The sequence below is a fragment of the Hyposmocoma kahamanoa genome, unplaced genomic scaffold, assembly GCF_003589595.1.
Source record: "Hyposmocoma kahamanoa isolate Upper Pololo Valley unplaced genomic scaffold, ASM358959v1 232, whole genome shotgun sequence".
Lineage (NCBI taxonomy): Eukaryota > Metazoa > Arthropoda > Insecta > Lepidoptera > Cosmopterigidae > Hyposmocoma > Hyposmocoma kahamanoa.
The window spans coordinates 3,536,813-3,558,899 of NW_020653750.1; the positions used below are offsets into that span (position 1 = coordinate 3,536,813).

General features: G+C 36.2%; 1 protein-coding gene and 1 long non-coding RNA gene across 2 annotated transcripts in view; both read left to right on the forward strand.

Annotated features, from left to right (window-relative positions):
* Positions 1–16,307, forward strand: part of LOC113228618 (sodium-dependent nutrient amino acid transporter 1-like) — a 43,351-nt gene extending 27,044 nt beyond the window's left edge. Inside the window, exons 7-12 of the mRNA XM_026461971.1 lie at positions 4,155–4,258; positions 4,559–4,751; positions 7,827–8,003; positions 10,923–11,022; positions 14,432–14,611; positions 16,234–16,307. Coding sequence (XP_026317756.1) covers positions 4,155–4,258; positions 4,559–4,751; positions 7,827–8,003; positions 10,923–11,022; positions 14,432–14,611; positions 16,234–16,307 — 828 coding nt within the window. The remainder of the gene's footprint in view (positions 1–4,154; positions 4,259–4,558; positions 4,752–7,826; positions 8,004–10,922; positions 11,023–14,431; positions 14,612–16,233) is intronic.
* Positions 16,308–19,037: 2,730 nt separating this feature from the next.
* LOC113228433 lies at positions 19,038–21,872 on the forward strand. The gene is made up of 3 exons (XR_003310307.1): positions 19,038–19,051; positions 20,486–20,580; positions 21,172–21,872. It is a non-coding gene; the product is annotated as an uncharacterized LOC113228433 (long non-coding RNA).
* The last annotated feature ends 215 nt before the right edge of the window (positions 21,873–22,087 follow it).

The window sequence follows — 22,087 nt, forward strand, 5'->3', positions numbered from 1 at the left end:
CTATTGCAATAAAACGGCAATTTCATACTTTAACCCCTAATACTAACTTTTCACATTTAACATTTATTTCTTTATTTAAACGTTGCGTGATAATTAAAATAATTACAATAGTCTAATTCGATAAATTAAGTTGCATCACTCACCCGATTTTGGGGATTTTATGCTGATCCTGTATGTATGTTATTTAAATTATAATTACTGTTTCTTCTTTCGATAGGAGATATTCGTTTACAATTTGCTGCTAATTGGCACCGATCGGAACCTTTTTGAAACTTTATAAATATTTTAAGATATGTTTATCGGTCCCGCCAACAGAACAAAATCACCGAGCGCCGACCAAGCACTCCTGCAGCGGTCAAACTCATGATGTCGTAACTGCTTCACGAACACAAAAACGCCTGACAAAAATACTATTGCAAACGATCTGTTTCTAGTTTACTTTGTTGATTTTTAGTCGCTAATAAGAGATTAAGCGTTTAGTAAGTAGGTTTTATTTGAAAATAGATCATAATTTAAATAGTTAGATTTATTATTAATCCTGTCAATCAGCGCAACGACAACGTTACAGAACATTTAAACCAAGCGTTAGATGAAAGATGAAGTGTTATATTGACTGATTGTTATCAAAAATAAAATTATACAATGTAAGTTCATTTTAAGCGTTCGTTATATGAAGTGAATTTTTATATTAAATAAGTTTAAACGAAATAAAATTATACGATAACACACTCGTTTATAATTCCAGTTGTTCGATGCACCGAGAAAAGGCGCATTCACTCTAAAATAATAAAATTAAAATCTATATATATCTAAAATAATAAAAAAAGTATTATGATTATGAATAAAATAAGAATTATAAAAAAAAAATTATAAAAAATAAACGTTATTTTTACGAAAATCGTTAGAGACACCGTGTGTCTTTAGAACGCGAGACGGGTTAAAGCGCCAACTTATTTGTAATTACATGATTTCCGCATTATTTACACAATCTACTATTATCCTTTTCAACATTGTGACATTCAATAAACTTACTATTCCTGTATATAGGGGACCGAACAAAATCACCATCATGAACTTATTATACGTCCAACTTTTGGGCACACCACGCTGTCCCTGTGTGGGTTGGGGATTTCGAACAAGGATGTGAGTCATATTTGAAGTTAACGAGACGTACATCCCCAAATGTGCAACGGAATGCATGAAGTTATTCCGCTATAACCTTTCTATCATCAGGGGCCTAGACGTAGGCTGGGGTTCCTCCCATATGTTATAGATATACCCAAGATTCGCAAGAAGCTTGTTTATGTTTTGTCCTTCCACCCCCCGATATTCATTTTTGGGGGGCCTTGAACACCATGTGTATGTATGTATTTTTTTAACACCCTTGCTCGTAAAGCTGATGTAATTCCACCGGTTTTAAATATGTAAAGCGGGTCATAAAAAACGCGTGTGTTACCAAAGCAAATAGTTAAGTTATAGTCCATACAAATTCCATAACAGTATTATTTGCCATTTCAAATATGGAACTGATCGCCGCCGCACGACTCCAGCTAGTGAGCAGCGCGCTGTTGCTATTCAAATTTCGAACAAATCGCCGCGCGGCGCCAGTCAGTACGCAGCACTAGCGCGCTGTTAAAATGGCGGGAAAGCAACAGTGTGCATTCACAGATTGAGTTTATTTGGTAAAAAAAAACCAGTTTATTTGGTAATTATAAACTTGGCTGCATGCTCTAGCGTCTTTGCCAACATTTTCACGCAGCCACGGTAGAAAATAATCCTCGCGCCATTTTTCTCAAATTTTCTTTTCTTTGTACTTGTATTGTGAATATCTAAAAATGACAACTTTCAATAATTAAGATGAGCAATATATTACTTCAACTCCACCGGATATACTAACAGAAGCGCGAACCGCATGCGACAGCTTGCTGCCGTCAATATCCAAGGATAGATACATAACCACGTATGAAAATTTCTTGAAGTGAAAAAACAAGAAAAATGCCAAGTCATTTTCCGAAAATGTAGTTTTGGCGTATTTTAATGAACTAGCTAGTAAATATAAGCCTAGCTCGTCGTGGACAACATATTCTATGCTGAAAAGTACCCTCAAGATGAAAAATGGTGTCGATATTAATTTATATACAAATCTAATTGCATTTTTAAAGAGACGCTCTGATGGTTTTATAAAGAAAAAATCTAAGGTACTGTCAGTAAATGACGTCGAAAAGTTTCTAAAAGATGCTCCAGATAGCCAGTACCTGGCAACAAAGGTCAGTTTGCCTCCTTATTTTATGTATTGGTCTACCTACTGTGCAATTGTACATACTCTTTTACATATTTTTTTAACGACTGTCTGTAAGCTAAGTACCTATACCTCATCTAACACATTTTTATTTCTTTTCAGGTTGCGTTAATATTTGGTATTCATGGTGCATGTAGACGGCAAGAGCTTCACAATATTACCACAAAAGACATTGAAAATCAAGGCAAAATGCTTTTAGTTTAAATCCCAAACACTAAAAACAAAATACCACGATCTTTTATTATCGACGGCCCATTTTATGACGTGGTCAAAAAATATGAAGCTCTGCGTACGACTAAGACAAAAGTAATCATTTCTTTCAGAATTACCAAAAAGGTAAATGTACTGCGCAACCTATTGGCATAAATAAATTCGGTACCATGCCAAAGGAAGTCGCCAAGTTTTTAGGATTGCCGGATGCTGATTGTTATACAGGGCACAGTTTCAGAAGAACGTCAGCTACGTTACTTGCTGATTCGGGAGCTGATATATTGACTTTAAAGCGGCATGGCGGCTGGCGTTCTAACGCAGTAGCAGAATCTTATGTAGAAGATTCCATCCAAAACAAAGCAAATATAAGTGCCAAAATAACTCAGGCAATAAATTTGGAGCCACAAACGAAGAAGTTTTGCTGAGCCGCGCCCCTCTACTTCTACTGATGATACTTTTTTATTTACAACTAATGACGAATTACAATGCTCTTCTGCCGCCTTTCAAGAAGTTTCGTCGTCTCCAACATTTACCCTAACACAAAACAATGACATTATGAATAGTAATAATAATAATAACATAATTAAAAAACCAACTACAACTACGTATCATTTTAATAATTGTAATTTCACTAACTGTTTCAATAATTAAAAATGAACAAAATATAAAATGTTTTTTTTCTGTTTCCTCGCAAATGTGTTAAAAAACGTCGTACGATATACGTGCGTATTGGTTATAACATGCTCGGCTCAATTAAAACTCCGCCTCGCATGTTATAACCATCTTTACGCACTAATATCGTAATGTACTATTATGATACGATTATCGTTATTGTTTATTTTAAAATTAATAACGAATTCATGTATTTGTTTCACACCTATCGATTATGTAATATGTTATCACATATTTATCAATTATATATGTATTGTAAATATTTTCTATTTGTATTATCAACAATATTAAATTTAATAAAAGGCACTAAAAATAAAATAAAATAAAATAAAATAAAATGAAACATTGTCAAATTGTAAAAAGGTGTATATTTTTTATGAATTAATAAAGGTAGATAAAAATCAAGAAAATAATAAGTTAATTTGTCATTGAAAAATAGTTAAAATATTTGAAAACAGTTTAAAATAAAACGTTCCACACTAAGGAGGCTTCGCTCTTGCCTTGTTGGCCTGTGCTACTGTCCTCATGGTCGCTACACAGAAGTCGGTAATTTAGGTCCTGAACGCCTCCCTGCCTCCATGTCGAAGTCGAGAGTTTCTCGTCGCACTCGAATTCGAACTTCATCTACTTGGTGCCGAATACAGAGCATTCGTTCAGGACATGTTCGAACGTCTGTGCGGTATCTGGTGAGCACATGCAACTAGGGTCATCGCAGCATCTGAACCGATGGACGCGCCTGAGTCAGCCAGTATACGCCAACTTTCCCGATAACTCCATTGTCAACCTCGTCGTCACTTTACATCAGGTGAGATAGATTAAATGCGCACTTATTTTTGCCAAATAAAAATGTATCTACGTGATTAACAAATCATAAGGTTAGTACCTATATACAGGTCGACTTCTCTATTTGGAAGAAACCACGACTTTCCCACTGACCTACCACAGCTAGTGATCAAAAATATATCTATTGCAGGTGTGGTATGCAGCAACCGCCCAAATCTTCTTTTCTTTATCTCTATGTAGTGGCACTATTTCGATGTTTGCTTCATTTAATAGCTTCAGGCTAGACGTTTACAGGTAGGTCAAGTGTTTATCTTCTTATTTAAATCAAACGTGATTAAATACATAGTTTGAGTGGTGGCCTCGGGCCGACGCGCGTGGTGGCACGTATTCGGGTTTGTATAGCATAGACCGCCTTTGAAGTTACCGACCAGCGGCAAATCCGAACAGGTCGCCACGCTGCGCCCCGGGCGCGCTCGGGCGACCTTCATCCCACGGCACATTCCCACGGTCGTGCGAAGCCGCCTTTATAAATATAACCATAGAGTTATTTTTATCAATATTATATTTATATACGCTCTATTCTTTTATTTCTAGAGACGCTATGGTCGTGACCAGTCTTGACTCATTTACAAGTTTGATTTCTGGTGTCACTATGTTTGGGATACTGGGCAATCTGGCACATGAATTGGGCCATGACACCATAGACAGAGTCGTTGGTTCGGGTGGAGTCGGACTGACGTTTATTTCTTACCCTGACGCCATAGCAAAGTTTCCTTTTGCACCGCAGGTAGTTATTAGAATCGTTATCTAGATATTTATTTATTTTTTGTTCAAAGCTAGTTCAACTCCCTAATATACACATCTATGTGTCAAAGGATCAACCACTTTTTTTGCCTTTTACTGAAAATCAGGTTTTTAATATTTTTTTAACACCAGTGGTTTTTTTGGTCAATTTCATAAAATGAAACATAAATAAGTACTAAATAAATAATTTAATATTATAGTAAATTTTCTATATAAAATTTAGAAAATTTATTAAATTGTAGATATGGGGAAATCAATAATATTTTGAAAAACTATCTTGATCCTAGTTTGATGTGTGTTTTGTTTAAACACTCAATGAAATATAATCGTAAAAACATTTTTGGAGAATTAAAATACATATAATGTTCTAAAATCGAACTTAGTCCAAAAATATCTCTAATTTTATGTATATCATAGAATCGCATAGATATCGCGTACATAAGTTATTAAAAATGAGCTAGAAGCTTATCCATTGCGTATCCACCGACTTATTTGAGAGTGGTGTAGTGTTGCTAGTAACCATCATAAATAACCGATAGTTTCAGTAACATTTTTCAACATGGTAGAATTTAATTAGCCGTGGTAGTCCTGTGGTTCCTACCGCCTCTCAGGATCATGCCCAACTACCATATAAGCTCTAATAACAAGCTGTACAATAACCAGCTAGAAGTTCTTAATTACGGCATAAGCTGCATTTAATAAGTTCTACAGTAGACGTATAAGCGGCTACAACGCCGCTGTACCCTCAATGAAATTTGAAACATGCAAAATAAAAGTGCGAATACCAGTTTATTGTAAATATATACATATATTTTAGCTAAACTTTTTACGCGCCTTCTACATGTGCAGTTTTTTGTGTAAAAAGTACATTTAATTTGAAGTTTGAATTTAGTTTAAATAAGATATTTTAGCATTGTTGGAAGTTTCTTTAAGGTCATGGGTGAGAAAGAGTGAAGTGGATTCGTTTTTTATACATATTTAAAATATAAAAAAATACATAAATAACCTAAAAAATTGGTTTTATTATAAACTGTTATGGTGTCTCTGTTACAACAGCCTTCAGAGTTTACTAACACCGCTCTACCGATTTTACCACTAGTATTGACCGTTGTAGACATTTCGGTTTTACAATAGTGGTATTGACGCGCTATTGTAAGTTTTTAGAAGTAAAGTTGCTGTAGAATTCTGAAATGTAACGGCCGAAGCGCTACTTTAGAAATATATTTATCTGCTGTAAGTATAGCGTTCCAAAGGCTGTAATCAAATCTATTGAACAGTTACAGGCGTTAGAACATACTATATAACACCTACAACGTTTTAAACGAAGCTAATATCTCCATTCAAACACTTCTAACTTCAAATGTCCTTTACAAGACCTCAAGGTGTTATAAGAGCTTTAGAAATATACGATATACCACCTAAAGCGTTTTAAAGAAAGCTAATAATTCCATTCAAACACTTCTAACTTCAAGAGCCCTTTATAAGACCTCAAGGTGTTATAAAAGCTTTAAAAAGATACGATTTACCACCTAAAGCATTTTAAGGGAAGCTAATAACTACGTTCAAACACTTCCAACTTCAAAAGTCCTGTACAAGACCTCAAGGTGTTATAAAAGCTTTAGAAATATGCGATATACCACCTAAAGTATTTTAAGGGAAGCTAATAACTCCATTCAAACACTTCTAACTTCAAAAGCCCTCTACAAGACCTCGCGGTGTTATAAAAGCTATTTATATCTCTGCTTTACATCAATTGCCCATACAATAGCTCTATGACTAGCACTTTTATCTCTTTAGGATTACATTTACCGTTGTACGGCTATTGTACAACTTGCGCCTGTTTAGTTACTTTTGAATACGCTACTGAAGAACTTAAGTACTATAGTACATCCCTTAAGAGGAAGCAGAGGAAAATTCCTAACTTGGTACTTGGTGCAACGGGCTGATATCCGCAACTCGACGACAAAATTCGAAAATTCCTAATCTTCGATTTGATTTTAGAGGGGTATATCCACTTTAAAGTTAAAAATAAAATATTGTATGAGTAACTACACGATATATTCAAGCATAGACATTAATAAGAAACATAAAACAATAAAGTTTCCTCTATAGATAAAAATCACGAAATGACCTCTAATTATCAATTTTTTTCGATTTATACTCGAAATGCTACAGGTTATTAGGACAAAAATTAGATAATTAATAATATTTATGCATGACCGACAACTGTCACTACGGATTTTTTTTATTAGAGTTATTCCGCTAAAACGAATTTGGTACTTTCAATGCGCAAAATTCAACATCTCCTGTCGCATGTCACGCGAACTTCAAGCATATATTTGTTTCACAAATTTGGGCGGAGCCAACGTCAAAACTTTTTTTGCATGAGAGCTCTTAAACAGCTAATATACAAGTTTTAGGTTGTACAGAGGTAATATAAGCAACTTGTGTGCTTGTTGAGTGGGTTCGAATCCGGGCATGCACCTCAGAGTTTTTCAGTAAAGGAACACATCGTGAGGAAACCTGCACACATCTGCAATTTAATTATGCTGTGTAGTTCTCAATCGGCATTGGGCCCGCGTGGGAACTACAGCTTCAGGCTCTGTCATTGTGACAGAATGCTTGTGCCAGAAGTGGGACTATATAAAGGCTGACTGTTATTATAATATTGGAATTTAATTCCTTATATTATTATATAGCCATTGTTAACGCAAAAGAACTCCGGCGCCGCTGGGCCGCCCGCGCGCCCCTCACTCGATTCATTCCGCCATCGTAGCTAAGCGTGCTCACACGTATTACCTTTTACTGTAGTCAAATTGGAATACACGCCCCAAAAGGTTTTTCATGTCATTTTATTTTATTAAGTAGCTGAATAATAATAGTAAAGTATTAAACAGTCATATTGAAAGTACGATGGCTGATGTAAAACGTATGTATCTTTTTTTCCAAGTTCGTAGCATTTAGGTCTTACTAAAGATATAAGCACCATGTATACCTACCACCTAAAAGAAAATATTTCTCATGAGACAGACTCACCAAACTACTTACTACGTTTCAGGCCTTTGCTGTACTCTTCTTCGTAATGACGGCAGTACTCGGTGTTGGAACCGGTGTGTTAATGTTCTCTTCTATAATCGTTGTCGTCAAAGAATGTTTTCCTAGGGTCGGAACTTTTTATCTTACGACAATTGGCTGTGTGTTTGGCTTTTGTACCGGGCTTCCATATGTAACACCAGTGAGTTATTTACTTATGTATTGTCCGTTTCTAGGCCAGGAATAAAATACGTTAGCGTCCGCCTTATGAAATTTATGTCAATAGTCTATCCCAGGATTAAGATTTACAGACATCGCGTACAGGTGTACATATGGTACCACAGATATGACAAGTTATACCTGCGCTCGCCAGTGTCATTTAGCGAAAGCAACTTTCGTGAATGAGCTCGTCTACCACTTGTGTTGTTGACCACTTGTGTACCGACAGAGTAAACAAATATCAGATGTATTTGAATCAGTATGCTCAGAAATCAGTTGTGAGGCCGAATGTAAGGGGAGGTTGGAGGCCATTCGTAGCTCGTGTTACCCGATTCTATTGTATACAATATGAAAGCAGTTAATTGCGTATCATTACGCCACTGGGAGTTTACCATAATAAATCATTTTAAAGATGCATGAGCACTTTATGTGCAGGTATGCATATGGGTTGTGTTTTATTGGTTATATCGTCATTTTATCAGTTATCTATGAATTGGCGATTTTCCGTGTCGTGCTCTGCAGCCACACCACTCTAGTTTTTTATTATGATTATTACCCACTATATTGTATGGTTGACTTACATGTTGTACGTGTATTTTTTGTGAATGTACGGACAACGGCACACCAGAATACACATTTTTGTTCGAAAATCGCCTCCAGTGCAACGGAACAAGATATGTCAATGTGTAGCTTGATGTGCTGGCGTGTGTACTATTAGTTTGGACTATTAGTTTAAAAAAAAAGAACAGTTACGGTGTTGCTACGAAGAATTGTCTGTGGCCACGCCACATAGATGCAATTGTAAATTTAAAAAAAAAATTTAACTAGCTAAATTATACAAACGCTAATTTGTACAAACACTGTATTGTGTACATATAAACAAATGCGAAATACACTCTTTTGCAAAAAAAACGGGCACCTAAGGAAATTTACGTTCTAAAGTCGATATGAGTTAATTAAATGAAATTTATTTCTTTGACTTAGTCTGTACTTATAATCGTGTAAATTAATGCGCGTGAAGTGAATTCGGGCAATTAAAAGAAAAAAAAACGATGGATTCTTTAAAACCGATGTACACGCCCAAACAATAAGAAGTGGTCGGCAATAAAGACAACATTTTTTTTTACTTTTTTTAATTAAATAAAGTTACAAATATAGAAACCTAATAACGAGTGTCACCTCCTCTTGCCAAAATCACAGCTTGAATCCTTCTAGGCATGCTTTCCACGATGTTTTTAATAACGTTTTGAGGAATACGTTCCCACTCTTCTGCAATGACTCTTTTTAGCTCCCTGATGTTTTGTGGAGCAGGTTGCACTGATCTTACCCGTCTCTTTAGAACATCCCAGACATGCTCAATTGTATTGAGGTCAGGACTTCGAGCTGGCCAATCTAAACGACAGATCCTAACTTCTTGCATGTACGCTTCCACGTCGTCAGAACGGTGCGGGCGAGCATTGTCGTCCATAAAAATGGAATCTTCCCCAAGTGCAGTCAATGTGGGTTGTGCATATGGAATTAGGACTTCCATTATGTACCGGTGTGCATTTAATGTTCCATTTTCTATGAAAACTAACTCCGTACGCTCCGTCGAATTAATTGCTGCCCAAAACATAACGGAGCCTCCGCCATAAGGAGTGATTTCTTCGAAACACACTTCCGCATAGCGTTCCCGTGGTCTTCGCAGCACTCGCCGGCGTCGGTCCTCTCCACACAAAGAGATTCTAGCTTCATCAGAAAACAATACTTTATTCCAGTCCTCCAAAGTCCATGAAGCACAGTTCCGAACAAACTGAAGTCGAGCAACACGGTGCTCACGGAGTAATTTAGGGCCCCGAGCTGGGCGGTAACTCCTGATATTGGCAGCCAAAAGCCTCCTCCTGACCGTCCACAAGCTAACTTCTACTCCTCTTACTTCTTCAATGCTCTTCTTCAGGTCCACACTTGACGCCTTACGATTCCGCAACGCCTGACTCACCAATATCTTGGTTCTGTGCATCGTTTTCTTCCCGAACCGGGTCTTCTTTTGACCGAACAGGTCTCTTGATACCGTTGCCAAGTCCCCTGGACAGTTGAACGACTCACATTTAGCCGCGGAGACACGTAAGTTTGCGAACAACCTTCTTCAAGTAGGGCTATAATTTTACCGGCCCTTATCACTTTATTACTCATATCAAAAAGTGGTATTTAATGTAACAAGAAAGATTAAATTGTTTAATTTGCAGAAAATATCCAAAAAGTTTTACAATATCGTAATCAGTTAAAAATCGTTTCAGCGATTCGCGCCATTAGTAAAGCAATTTTAGAATAATCCACAATAATCATTATTTTTCTTTTATTAATTTCAAATTTTAAATTTGGAACGTAAAGAATCATGCCAGGATGCTTCAAATAACATGCCAATATATCGTCAAATTAAGAAAACCTATTTCTTATTCTTCTTCATTGAAGTAGAGAAAAAATCTAAAGTGCCCGTTTTTTTTGCAAAAGAGTTTATATATAATTAAACTCCTCCATATTCACTCTTCATCGAGTACATTTTACTCATAATAATTTTGCTGATACATTATTGATAGGGGCTTAACAAACAATAGATCAATGAATGATAGGAAAACCACCGCATTTTACGACTACCTCTTTTCTTTAATACATTTATATTAAATGATTTATTTTTATTCATATAGTTTAAACTAACAGTAGTACATTCACAAAAAATGAATGTATGTACATCATGCACGTCTCAGCGTAGGTACATTACAGTGGGTAATATCATCATAAAAACATGGAGTGGCGTAGCTACAGAGGAACCCACGACTTTTCCTGTCCCCAAATACAAATTGTAAATATATCTATTACAGTTTTCTTGAACTCATCAATTAGTAATATTTTTATTTATTTTCAGGGCGGACAATATATCACTGAATTAGTTGATTACTACGGCGGAATATTTGTGCGATTATTTTCAGCCATTATTGAAACTGTGGGAGTTTTTTGGATTTATGGTAACTAAACTAGGTAGTCTTGTTAAATCCTAGCTAGCGAGGGTAAACTCAGTTTTAACATTATCTTGTTTGACTAAATAGCACGTGTAATGCAATTCCATCATAATAAAATATAAAATGTACGAAAAAATTATTTATTCAATATGACCCATTCGCCATTTACGACGACGTTATAAGCCATTTTAAATTGTTAAAATAACCGCAATTGAAATTCGTACAGTTGTGAAAATGCGTGCGATTATCCAACACTTTTCTTTGTCTACCTGCTCATTACATTTACCCTTCGGCATTCTAAATAATAATAAAAACAAGCACACACTTATAGCCTCGCACTAGCCCTCTCAAACCCTGAAACCCTGTATCGCGGGTGCCATGGATATATACATAGACAAGCACAAATTAGACCCTAACTCACGAGAGAAGTAAATGTAGGCCATACAAATATTTCTCCCGGCACGTGAATCGAACACAGCATAGCATAATAACATCGAATTCGATGTTACATTCAAATTTCGAACATCTCTAAAAAACAAAACAATTTGATTCGACCTCAGTTCTAATATCAGTCGAGATGAAGTTTTATTCGAAATTAAATGTCAATAACAAACAATTTTGACTATTTCACACATTGACTTACAATTATATGGACGTCGGGTCCGCGCTAAAAAGTGTCCGCACTTGTAAGGCGCTAAAATCGTATACAGAGCGCGACACTCCGCTTTAGTCTTCATTCTACTGACAGCGCGATACTGCGATGACATTACAATTTAAATTTCGAATAGGTTGACTTGGGACATTTTTTTTTTGTGGTTTTTGTATTAGACCCGTCGTCCATTTATTTGTAAGTCAAGGATTTCACACGTTACTTGATATCGAACGATATGATAGTTGGGGTCGATTCTAGTTTGTCTATGAATTAAAATAAAAACTACGATTGTGTGACATGCGTGAAAAAAGTTTTTATTTGCCGCCATTTCGCCAGTCGTTACATGCGGTTCCTGAACACATCACTTAGAGCTTATAATATGTACGAGCCCTGTACCCCACCTACGGTGGGGATGGGCTCGGCCTGCGGCGCGTGGTCGGTTTCAGTTTACGGGGTGTGCTCATGCTCTTCGGTGGCACAGCAATTAGTACTATGGGCGCTTGATGAGGAGGTCGATTCGCGATTTATGCCAATTTAAGAAACGAACATTAAATTAAAAAATTAAATCCGTAAAAATAGTTTCATTTCCTATGTGTAACAATCGCGAAAACCTAAGAACTCGAAACGAACATTTCTAAGTTGGTTTTGGTCTGAGTATTCTGGGTTATCGTTGATTTGGTATTCATAGTACTTACATAGTACAGGAAATTCGACAGTAGTTTGGCATTTTTTCCCCCTAAATACTTTTCTTTGGCATAGTTTTCAAGAAAATGAAATCTAACATAGAGACGGTTGAGATACAACAACGCTATAATAAGTATCTCATTTCCACTACATCGGGAAGCATGCTTTACATTTTTGCAATTGTGAGATCTTGTACTCGTAATCTATTACGACTCCGTATATTATCTCCATTTGATGCCAATTTTCAGTCTGAGCAAAACAAGAATTTTCCATAGCCATTTACATAAAAAATTACGGCTATATGGAAAAACGGCAGAAACAAAATTTTTACCCCAAAATGTGATTGAAGCCATGCCATTTTCAGTCGGAGTAGAAGACATTTTTATCTACCGCCAAAAAAGTTTGTATGGTAGCCATATTGAAAAATGGCGAAAAATAAATTTTGACCGCTAATTATTATTAAACACTCATAGAGACCCCGACATGTCCACTTTCATCGTATTAGAGCAAATTATTATCTGGCGCTAAAAAAGTTGATATGGCAGCTATATTGAAAAAAGTCGAAAAATAAATTTCGACCACAAATTATTATCAAACACCTATAGAGATCCTCACATATCGATTTTCAGTTGAATTAGAGCTAATTTTTATTTATGTTGAATGGCGGCCTTATTAAAAAATGGCGTAAAACCATTTTTGATCACAAATTATTATCAAGCATTCCTAGAGACCCACACATGCCAATTTTCAAAGGGATCAGAGCATTTTTTTTTTCTGCCACCAACGAACGCTTCTATGGCGACCATATTTGAAAATGGCGAAAAACCAATTTTGACCACAAATTATTATCTTATTTATTATTGTTCTTAATTATTACTTCTATAGGCATGCCAATTTTTAGCCGAATCAGAGCAAGTCCGTTTCGGCAGGCACTTTATACGAAAAAAACGCTTATATGACAGCCATATTAAAAAATGGCGAAAAAAAACTTTTGACCAAATTATGGTTAAGAACTACTAAAGACTCCCGCATACCAATTTTCAGCCGAATCAAAGCAAGTTTTTGTTCGACCGCCATTTTGAATTCGCCATCTTGTTTTTTTTAACCCAGGCAGTTGACCACTATTAATCTCTATGACATTCCTTCGAGCACCTCCTACCTACCTCTAATAGTTTCCGTGATGACTTTGAAATTTGTATGGCGGCCATCTTATTTATTTGAATTTCGAACATTTTTTACTTCTGGCGGAAATTGACCAGGGTGTACCTTATAAAGTGCACAAATATTCCCTCCATATATTATAATTTTTGCAGGCCGTTGAACACTCTTTCATATTTTCCACATTTAGGTCTTCTCATATTTGATTCTTTGCTTTGCAATCTATCCGCGTACAACGGTATAAATACTTTTTCCACCACATCGGGAAGTATGCGTTCTATTTCTATCAGTGAGTAAGAACTTTAACCTTTATATATATAATAATAATAACTATTTGGAACGCGATGCGCTGGCGAGGGCTTTCTTTACATCTGGTGGCAAATTGGGAGTTGAACTTAATATTTCAGAAGATAATTTTCTTTGGTTGGGTTGGTTTGGGTAAGAGAGAGAGCAGGTAGATGGTGTGATTGCGTGAATTCCTATCCTAAAATAATTCAGAAGACACCACCCGTACATCATCGATAGTTGCAGAGATTCAGCAAACTCAATTTTGTATTGCGACCATCTTGGATTCTCCATATTGTAAATTTTTGGTATAAACTATATTGTAAATATTTGGTTGGCACAACGGTATAAATATCTTTTTTCCACCATATCGGGAAGTATGCATTCTATTTCTATCAGTGAGTAATAACTTGTAGCTTTATATGTATAATGTGTTTAGATAAAGCAGTGTATGTAACTGTACATAATTAGACATTAAAAGACTCGTGAGATGTTTTTATTAAAGTCGCCTGCCGCATCGTTTTACAAACCCTCACTCGTATTTTAATGCCTTTCATTATGTAACAGTCACATAAACTACTACAATATATTAATAGTAAATATATATATATAATATATTTGTGTCATTGTTTTAAGGGTTGGAGAAAGTGTGTCTTGATGTCGAATATGTTTTGGGAAAAAAATGTGGCATCATATTGCGGATCTGTTGGGGATTGCTAATTCCTTTAATTTTGTTCACTGTTTTCATATATTCTATGATGACTGAAGAAAATTTAGAATATGGAGACGATTACATATATCCTAACACCGCTTATAGTGAGTATTTCTACATACATGATTTATGATCTTTAATATATAATTATTAATACAAAGATCGAACATTCAGAAAAAATTCCTTCGATCCGGTCGGATTCGAACCGACGTCTTCTTGCATACCGTGCCAGACGCTATACCAACTAAGCCACGGAACGAACCAACGGACCTCACGAATTTTTCTATATGCTTGCGTCGTGTCTTTGTACTTGGCCTTTCAACGACTTTTTAGTCGTAGCGCCATCTATGAGAAATCTATTGCAGATTTATCACCCGATCTTTGTTCGATCTTTTGAGTAATTTCACAAAAAATAATTGAATATCAATTCAATAAAAATTTAATTAATCTTTAATATATATTCAAGCTTATTTCAGTCTGTTTTCAACACAACATAATATATTCGATCGCTCTTCAATGTATTTAGTTTTTTTTTGGGCAAAAGTTAATCTTTAGTGTCAAATTTATATATATAAATGAAATGAAAAAAGAATATACGTTTTTTATCGCACTAGGCCCGTATGAGTTGTGACGAAAAAAGTTTTAAAACTAGTCAACGGTGCGAAGTAACTATGGGCTACCCCAACTCCTTTAACGCCCGTTCCTATATAAGAATAAGAGCAGTAGCTTCAGTATACTAGTTAACTACACATATATATATACTACTAGTTAAGTAAGGATACTAGTTAAGTACACAATACTTTATGACGCGCCTTGAGAGAGTTACTGACCGTCGCTGCCAAGTGAGTGACGCGCCTTCGCATGTTGTACGTCACGACAAATATGCAACGTTGAAAGTGTAAGGCTGATTACACATGACGCCGCAAGAATAGCGGCATCGCTGCCGCTGCGTTGCCGCCGTTGCCGCCGTTGCAGTCGCCCGTACTTTTGTGTACACACTTCCATACACGTCCCGTGGCGGCGCGGCGGCGAATCTTGATACCGCGGCGGCGACGACGAACGGTGTAACAATTCTCTATAAATGTACGACTAAGTTGATTGTTGATACACGGAGCGCACGAACGTCACGCGCGCTGTCTGACAAAGATTATTTACGCAAGAATGGACATTCCACAATTCATTAAAAATATAGATGTAGACCAATTTCTCTCACTAGTCCGTGAAAGACCGTTCCTGTGGGACAAGTCATTGGAAGGGTATAAATACAGAAACATTACCAATGTTGCATGGAAAAGTATTTGCATTATAGTATATTCTGACTTTGAACAGCTCAGTGACAAGGATAAAGACGTTTTTTCGTAAGATTTATTTATTTTCATCGTCATCATCATTCACAGCCTGATTGCACCCACTGCTGAGTATAGGCTTCCCGAAGTTTGTGCCATCCACCACGGTCCCGTGCTAGCCGCATCCATTGACGCCCCGCGACGCGTACTATGTCGTCGACAACTCGCAACAGGGCGCCCTACGCTTCTTTTGCCCATCCTCAGCCACCAATCAGTCGATGTCTTGCTCCACCAGTCATCACCTTATGTTGCTAAGTGTCCCACCAGCCCCATTTGAGTTCCATGATCCGAGTTCCAGCATACTGGACTTTTTATTTTAACGAAGAGCAATTAATAGTATCGCAATTACGGTGGTATCCATTCTGTATTGTGACGGCCAGTGATCACGCCGCTGGTGCTGTGGTGTGACGGCGCGACTACAGTGGCGCCGCGCCTACGTCTCAGGCTACGATAGAACCTAGTGTATTTACGAGGGAACATTCTAATCAAGTCGTATTATGTTAAATTACAAGTTCATAACATCGTGAGTGGGAGCGGTACTGCCCCTTAAATATTTGCAATCTATATTTTTGTGCGGCATTGCAACTATTACTGACATGCGTGTCATTTACCACCATGCGCACGACTTGTTGGTTCCGTCATAAAAAAGCACTAAGCGCGGAATAGCACATCACTTTGCTTGCTGCTTCTCGATGAAACTACATAAAAACTGGATCTGCCCCTTGTTTGAGAATTGAACCCCAAAACTGACATAACTCATTATTCTAAACGTGACTATTACTAGGGGAGATAAGAAATTAGTACTTATAAGAGATATTTTTGTAGAGATGTAGAAATCACACAACGTGGCTACCGCTCTGCCAACTGAGCTACGGATCAAGACCGCCTACCTTACTAATTTCTCTATGTGGTTGCTGGGGATCTTTGTATTGGGTTTCTAAACTTTTTTGACGGAGCGCCACCTGTGAGAACTTCTTCTTGATGAAAGTCTTCTCTTCTTCACTCAGCCAGGTACCTTCGCAGCTACCAAAAAAATTTAAAGGATGTCGCTATGCTAATTGCAATTTTTTTATTCTTATTGAATATGCAGATAATATATTTATACTACCATAATATTTTTGTGAAAGTATTCCACTAGTTTGTTATCGACTCGAACCAGCGTGTAAGTCGTCGGACTGATGCTAGTTTCAGTCCAATCGGGTCGAAGGAATTATTCTTTGTGTTTGTTCGATCTTTGTATCAATAGTAATCACGAATACGAATTCTTGAGTGATCTCACAAGGAACTTTTGGAACGATATGATTTGAAGTAAAGAGTAACTAATTTTAAAATTTTGCGAGTTAATCGACTAATTCACACGACTTTCTCGGTGCAATCAGATCTTAAGATAGGAGTTGCAGTTCTCGAGACTCAAAAATAGTGCCACCGGAATAAGCTTATTGCATCATGAAAATATCGTTCTAACTACAAACGGCGTAATGAGTAAATCTAGTTTTTTACGACTCCCTTCTTAATCGCTTCATTATTGCTGAAGATCGTGACTCCACTTCGTCCTGCCTACCATTTGCCTCCATCGGTTGCGTTTAGTCGCTTGATGTAGTGCAACGATAACAGGTAGCTCCAGTTGTTCGAATATTTGATCCGACCAAATTTTGGGACTCCTGCGTCTAGGTCTTTTTCCCTCCACCTTCCCTGTCACCATCAAATGGCTATCAGCATGTCTACGTGCAACACAGGGTTTCCCTAGTACGGGGCTATGTTGAGTGTGTGCGTTATTATTATTATATCTTGCTCATTTGAGTCATTGCTTTTTTGCCATCCCAATTCGTATTTTCGTATTTCAGGTTCACAACTAGAACCTTTTTACGACTAGAATAGAACCGACTAAATCACCACTTTTTTAGTCCAGTCAGACCTAGGCTAGGTGTTATGCTCTCGAGATTGAGGAATGGTGCCGCTGGAATAAGCTTATTCCAGAATGGACAGTAAAACACTCTTATAACTTTTGGACGACGGACCCACAAAACCTAGTTTTTTTATGACTAGAACTAGGTGGCGACTTTTTATCGGACTAGTCAAGTTTCAAAACCTCGAGCATGGTCACACGTAAAAATGTATGTTAGTAAAAATTATGGCATTTTTAAAGAAAGTAATTAAAAATAACTGTAATTGTTATTCATTGTTTTTTAAATCTTCTTACACATGTAAGAAGAGTTAAAATATTATATAGGATTTGAATTATTTTAACTTCTGTTAAATATTATTGTAGGTACCATTTTACCATTTTTTATAACATCAAGTGACGGGACGAACAAGTCGTGCTTATTTACTTATGATCAGGTTACAAAGACTCATAAATTATACAATTTATTTATATATAATTTATATTATTTACTTTTGGTAAGCTACACCCCTACAAACAAAGTGGCATAACAGCGAATACTACAACAACAAAAAAATACTAGAACAAGGCCTACAATAATAGTTTTGGTGGCACTATGGAGATAAATGAATACATTAATCAACTGACGTTTGTAAAGTGATTTAATAGGAATAAGAAAAAATAACAGCTTATAGCTGTAAAGTGGTGCTATAAGATGCCACGTTACAGGTTGTTGTTGCAGCTACAGGCTGATTTTAACGCTGAATGCTCTTTAGGAGTGCCTATTAGCGTGTGTCGGTTCATAGTCATCGGTTTATAGCAGTATTATGTTTATCTTCTAGCGCTAAACTTCGCTTATTGTGTTAAATCAGCTGTAGTAAAATTCTAAAATTATATAAAGGTTATAACAGTAATTCTTATAACACTCAGTGACACAGTGATATAACGGAGTTAGGATACCCCGTTGAATCGCTGTGTTGTGATGGTGTGACTTTCTTGCATCGACATCCCACCTTTTTATCGCCTTTCTCCGGTTCCTGGCCACTCGTATTTAAATTTAAATGTTGAATTGTTCCATTCTTTTGCCTCACATTCTGATTTTATTTCGTTCCATCGTCACTCCCTGCTCGCTCGCGACAGCGGACGGAGCTGTTTAAATTTAATCGCGTCTAATTTTGATTCTTTTACCAAGTTATAATCATTATAATATAATCTACATCATGTATCAATCTTAATTAGTGTATAACAGTCTACAGCCTTATCATGTACCTATGAATATGTATCTGTAATTCAGTAAAACTCGGCCCGTTTTAGGGGTAAGTGTCTACTTAAATAAGTCTTTATATCCATCAAGTTAGGGAGTGTTTTATATTAATGTAAGCTGTTTTAGCGTTTGAGATGCTATAAAAGAAATTGAAGACATTTCTTTAAGAGCTTTGAGCACTAGACTCAGATTAAATTATGCTTCAAAGTGGTAATATAGAGATATCGGAATAATTAACAGCTACAGACGATAACGCCTTTTCTGTTTACAAATATAATCTGAAAATGCCAGAAATATCATGAAAATACAGCTTAAATTGTTATTCAGTCTTTAAAAAATATGGGATCTAATAATCTTAGGATCCACAAAGCTAACCCGTTAAATTAACAAAATTACAAAAAATGTACCATTAGCATTTTTGTATGTAAGATTTATATTAAAACGTAAATAGATTTAGGGCGCTTCACGGAAAACTTACAACCGCAATAGTATCTCACTTATATAATTAATAATATGGTTGTTAGTAATTAAGTACTTACCATTTAATTTCTAACACGTTGCCATTACGATCACAATATTAACGCACAGAACGTGCGTATTATGACATAAATGTTTAGTTCGAGGTAGAGATATTTCTATACAATTGCGTACAAAAAGAACACAATACCAAGCAAAAAGATTTTTGTGACTGTTTAGCGTATTTATAATGCTTTAGGCGATATAAGAAAACATCATAGGTTTCGTAGAACCTTAGGCAAAAAATATGGCTGTCGTAACCCTTTATTGTCTCCTTTAGTAATAAGAGTCGTTGCTGTAACACTATTATAACACTTATTTGTTACTATTGGAGTTATTTCGACCTGCTAAAAAGCCTCTAAGTGCTAACGTAGTCGGTACCTAATTCGGACTATTAGCGTGCTCTATCTATTAGGCCGTACTACAGCTATATGTGTCTAATAAACAGTGGGTATAGAACATGTGTCTAATAAACAGTGGGTATAGAACATGTTTTATCGCCAAATTGTTAGTTGGGACGCCTGTCCATAACAGTTGCATTGCCACCGGAACACAGTAATGTAACATTACTACTTGGCGGCAGAAATAGGTAAGGTGGCGGTACTTCCCTGGTAGAACTCTTTTATAAGGCGCTCTACTACTACTAAATTCGGGGTTTTCGTGTATAAAAAACACATACTCCAGACAGTAGTGATTGTCAAATTATTGTATTGACTGAAATATGGTTGGACAATACAGACATAATTATTTTTATTAATATTACGAAATATAATATAAATAAAAATATTTGGTGCTTAGTACAAATTTTCCATTGACAACGAACATTTTGCATAGGAAACCGAAATTGCTTATAATTTTTAATCATGTATTATCTTAGCAAACACTTTCTAACTTATAAACTCTTTATCTGGTGTTAAACTCTTTACCTAGGCAATGGCATAATAATAATTGCAGGCTTTATATTTTTCAGTTGCTGGTTACATGCTTCAATATAACGCAATTCTGATAGTGTTATTAACAATGCTTGTGGTATTGTTCAGATGTAGAACAGGAAATTTTATAGAGGTAAAAATATTTAATCATATCATCACGGAGTCAATATTATGGTTCGTACAAGCAAGGTGATAAATGACTTTGACATTCGCCTATGCGAAACAGGCAGAATCATCGATGATTCGGTGCGGCGAACAAAAGTAAAGTCGAACTACGACCATCATTCTGGCACTATGTATGAAAATCGCAAATACCTATAGTCGGCTTATAGAGAATTGTCATCGGGTCAGACCTTGAATTATCGTTCCACACAAAAGCGTCAATTTGTCATTTAAATAAGTTATTTATTACAGAATAAAATTATCAACCACGTACATTGTAAAATGAATTTACTTGAATAGATCTCGGAATTATAATAGTTATGGAACCAACAGAGAAAAGACGTCTTTAAAAGACATGAGCTCAATGTAAAACATGATCTACGTCTCCGACGTCTTACTACTAGAAACACTTACCTGCGTATAACTATTATTATTATTTGAAATTTAGAACCTTGTATATTTTTCTTATCTCCAGTCTGATTTTTTCCGAAATAGAAATGTCTTTTTATTATTTAACACTCTTTTACCAAGTTCAATAATTTTGTCATAACTCTGTTCCCAGACAGTTAATTCTGCATTCCATCAATTGCCCACATACGGTCCTGCTAATAAAGTCGATTTCGACGAATGGAAAGCTTTCCACTTGGCAGCAAAAGCTGAACGACATAAACAAGGAAAGAACTGGATACATCACATAATGCTTAGTCTATTTGGTGGTTACCATAGACCAAGAAAAGAACCAGATACATCACAACCTGCTTAGTCTATTTGGTGGTTACCATAGAACAAGGTATTATTAACGTAATATCTATTATTGTTAGTATGTAAGGGCTAATAAAGCTACTTTTAGACTCTGAAATTATGATTCACGACGTTAGTATAGAGGAGAGCGGGCCTGAACGTTCCGATATTCAAATAACTTAAAGTTTTATACTGAAAATGAAGGGTTTTAATTTCAACATGGAAATATTGAACAAATGTCTGTCGCTTTTTGTAATAGTATACTCACTTCTACTAAGATCTCAATAGTCTTTTGCATACATGCAAATTTTTTACAAATTTCGGATCGGAACATTCAATCCCGCTTTGGGGCGCGTTGTTCCGCCTTTGAGGTAAATTGTTTCGCCTAGATTATGACAGGATAACAAAAATTTTCTTAAATAAAGCAACCTTTTTTTATAATTGTATGTATATAATATTTATAATACGCACAACGAACTTCAAAAAAAACACTACATTCTTATTTATCATTAATATTATTCATCGCTCATTTCTTCATCTGAGTCCCAGTTCAGACACACATAAGTTACTCAGAGTTACTCTATCATCTTGTCTAAATATTTCACATGAGCCCGTATGTAGTTTCGCATCTGTACGGTCTGTCTGTACAATTTAGTCCGGAGAAGTCGTCTGCTCGCGTCGGAGCTTTAGTCAGGACTGCCCTCGTTGTCTTTTGTCAAAAGAAAGGAAGGTCGATC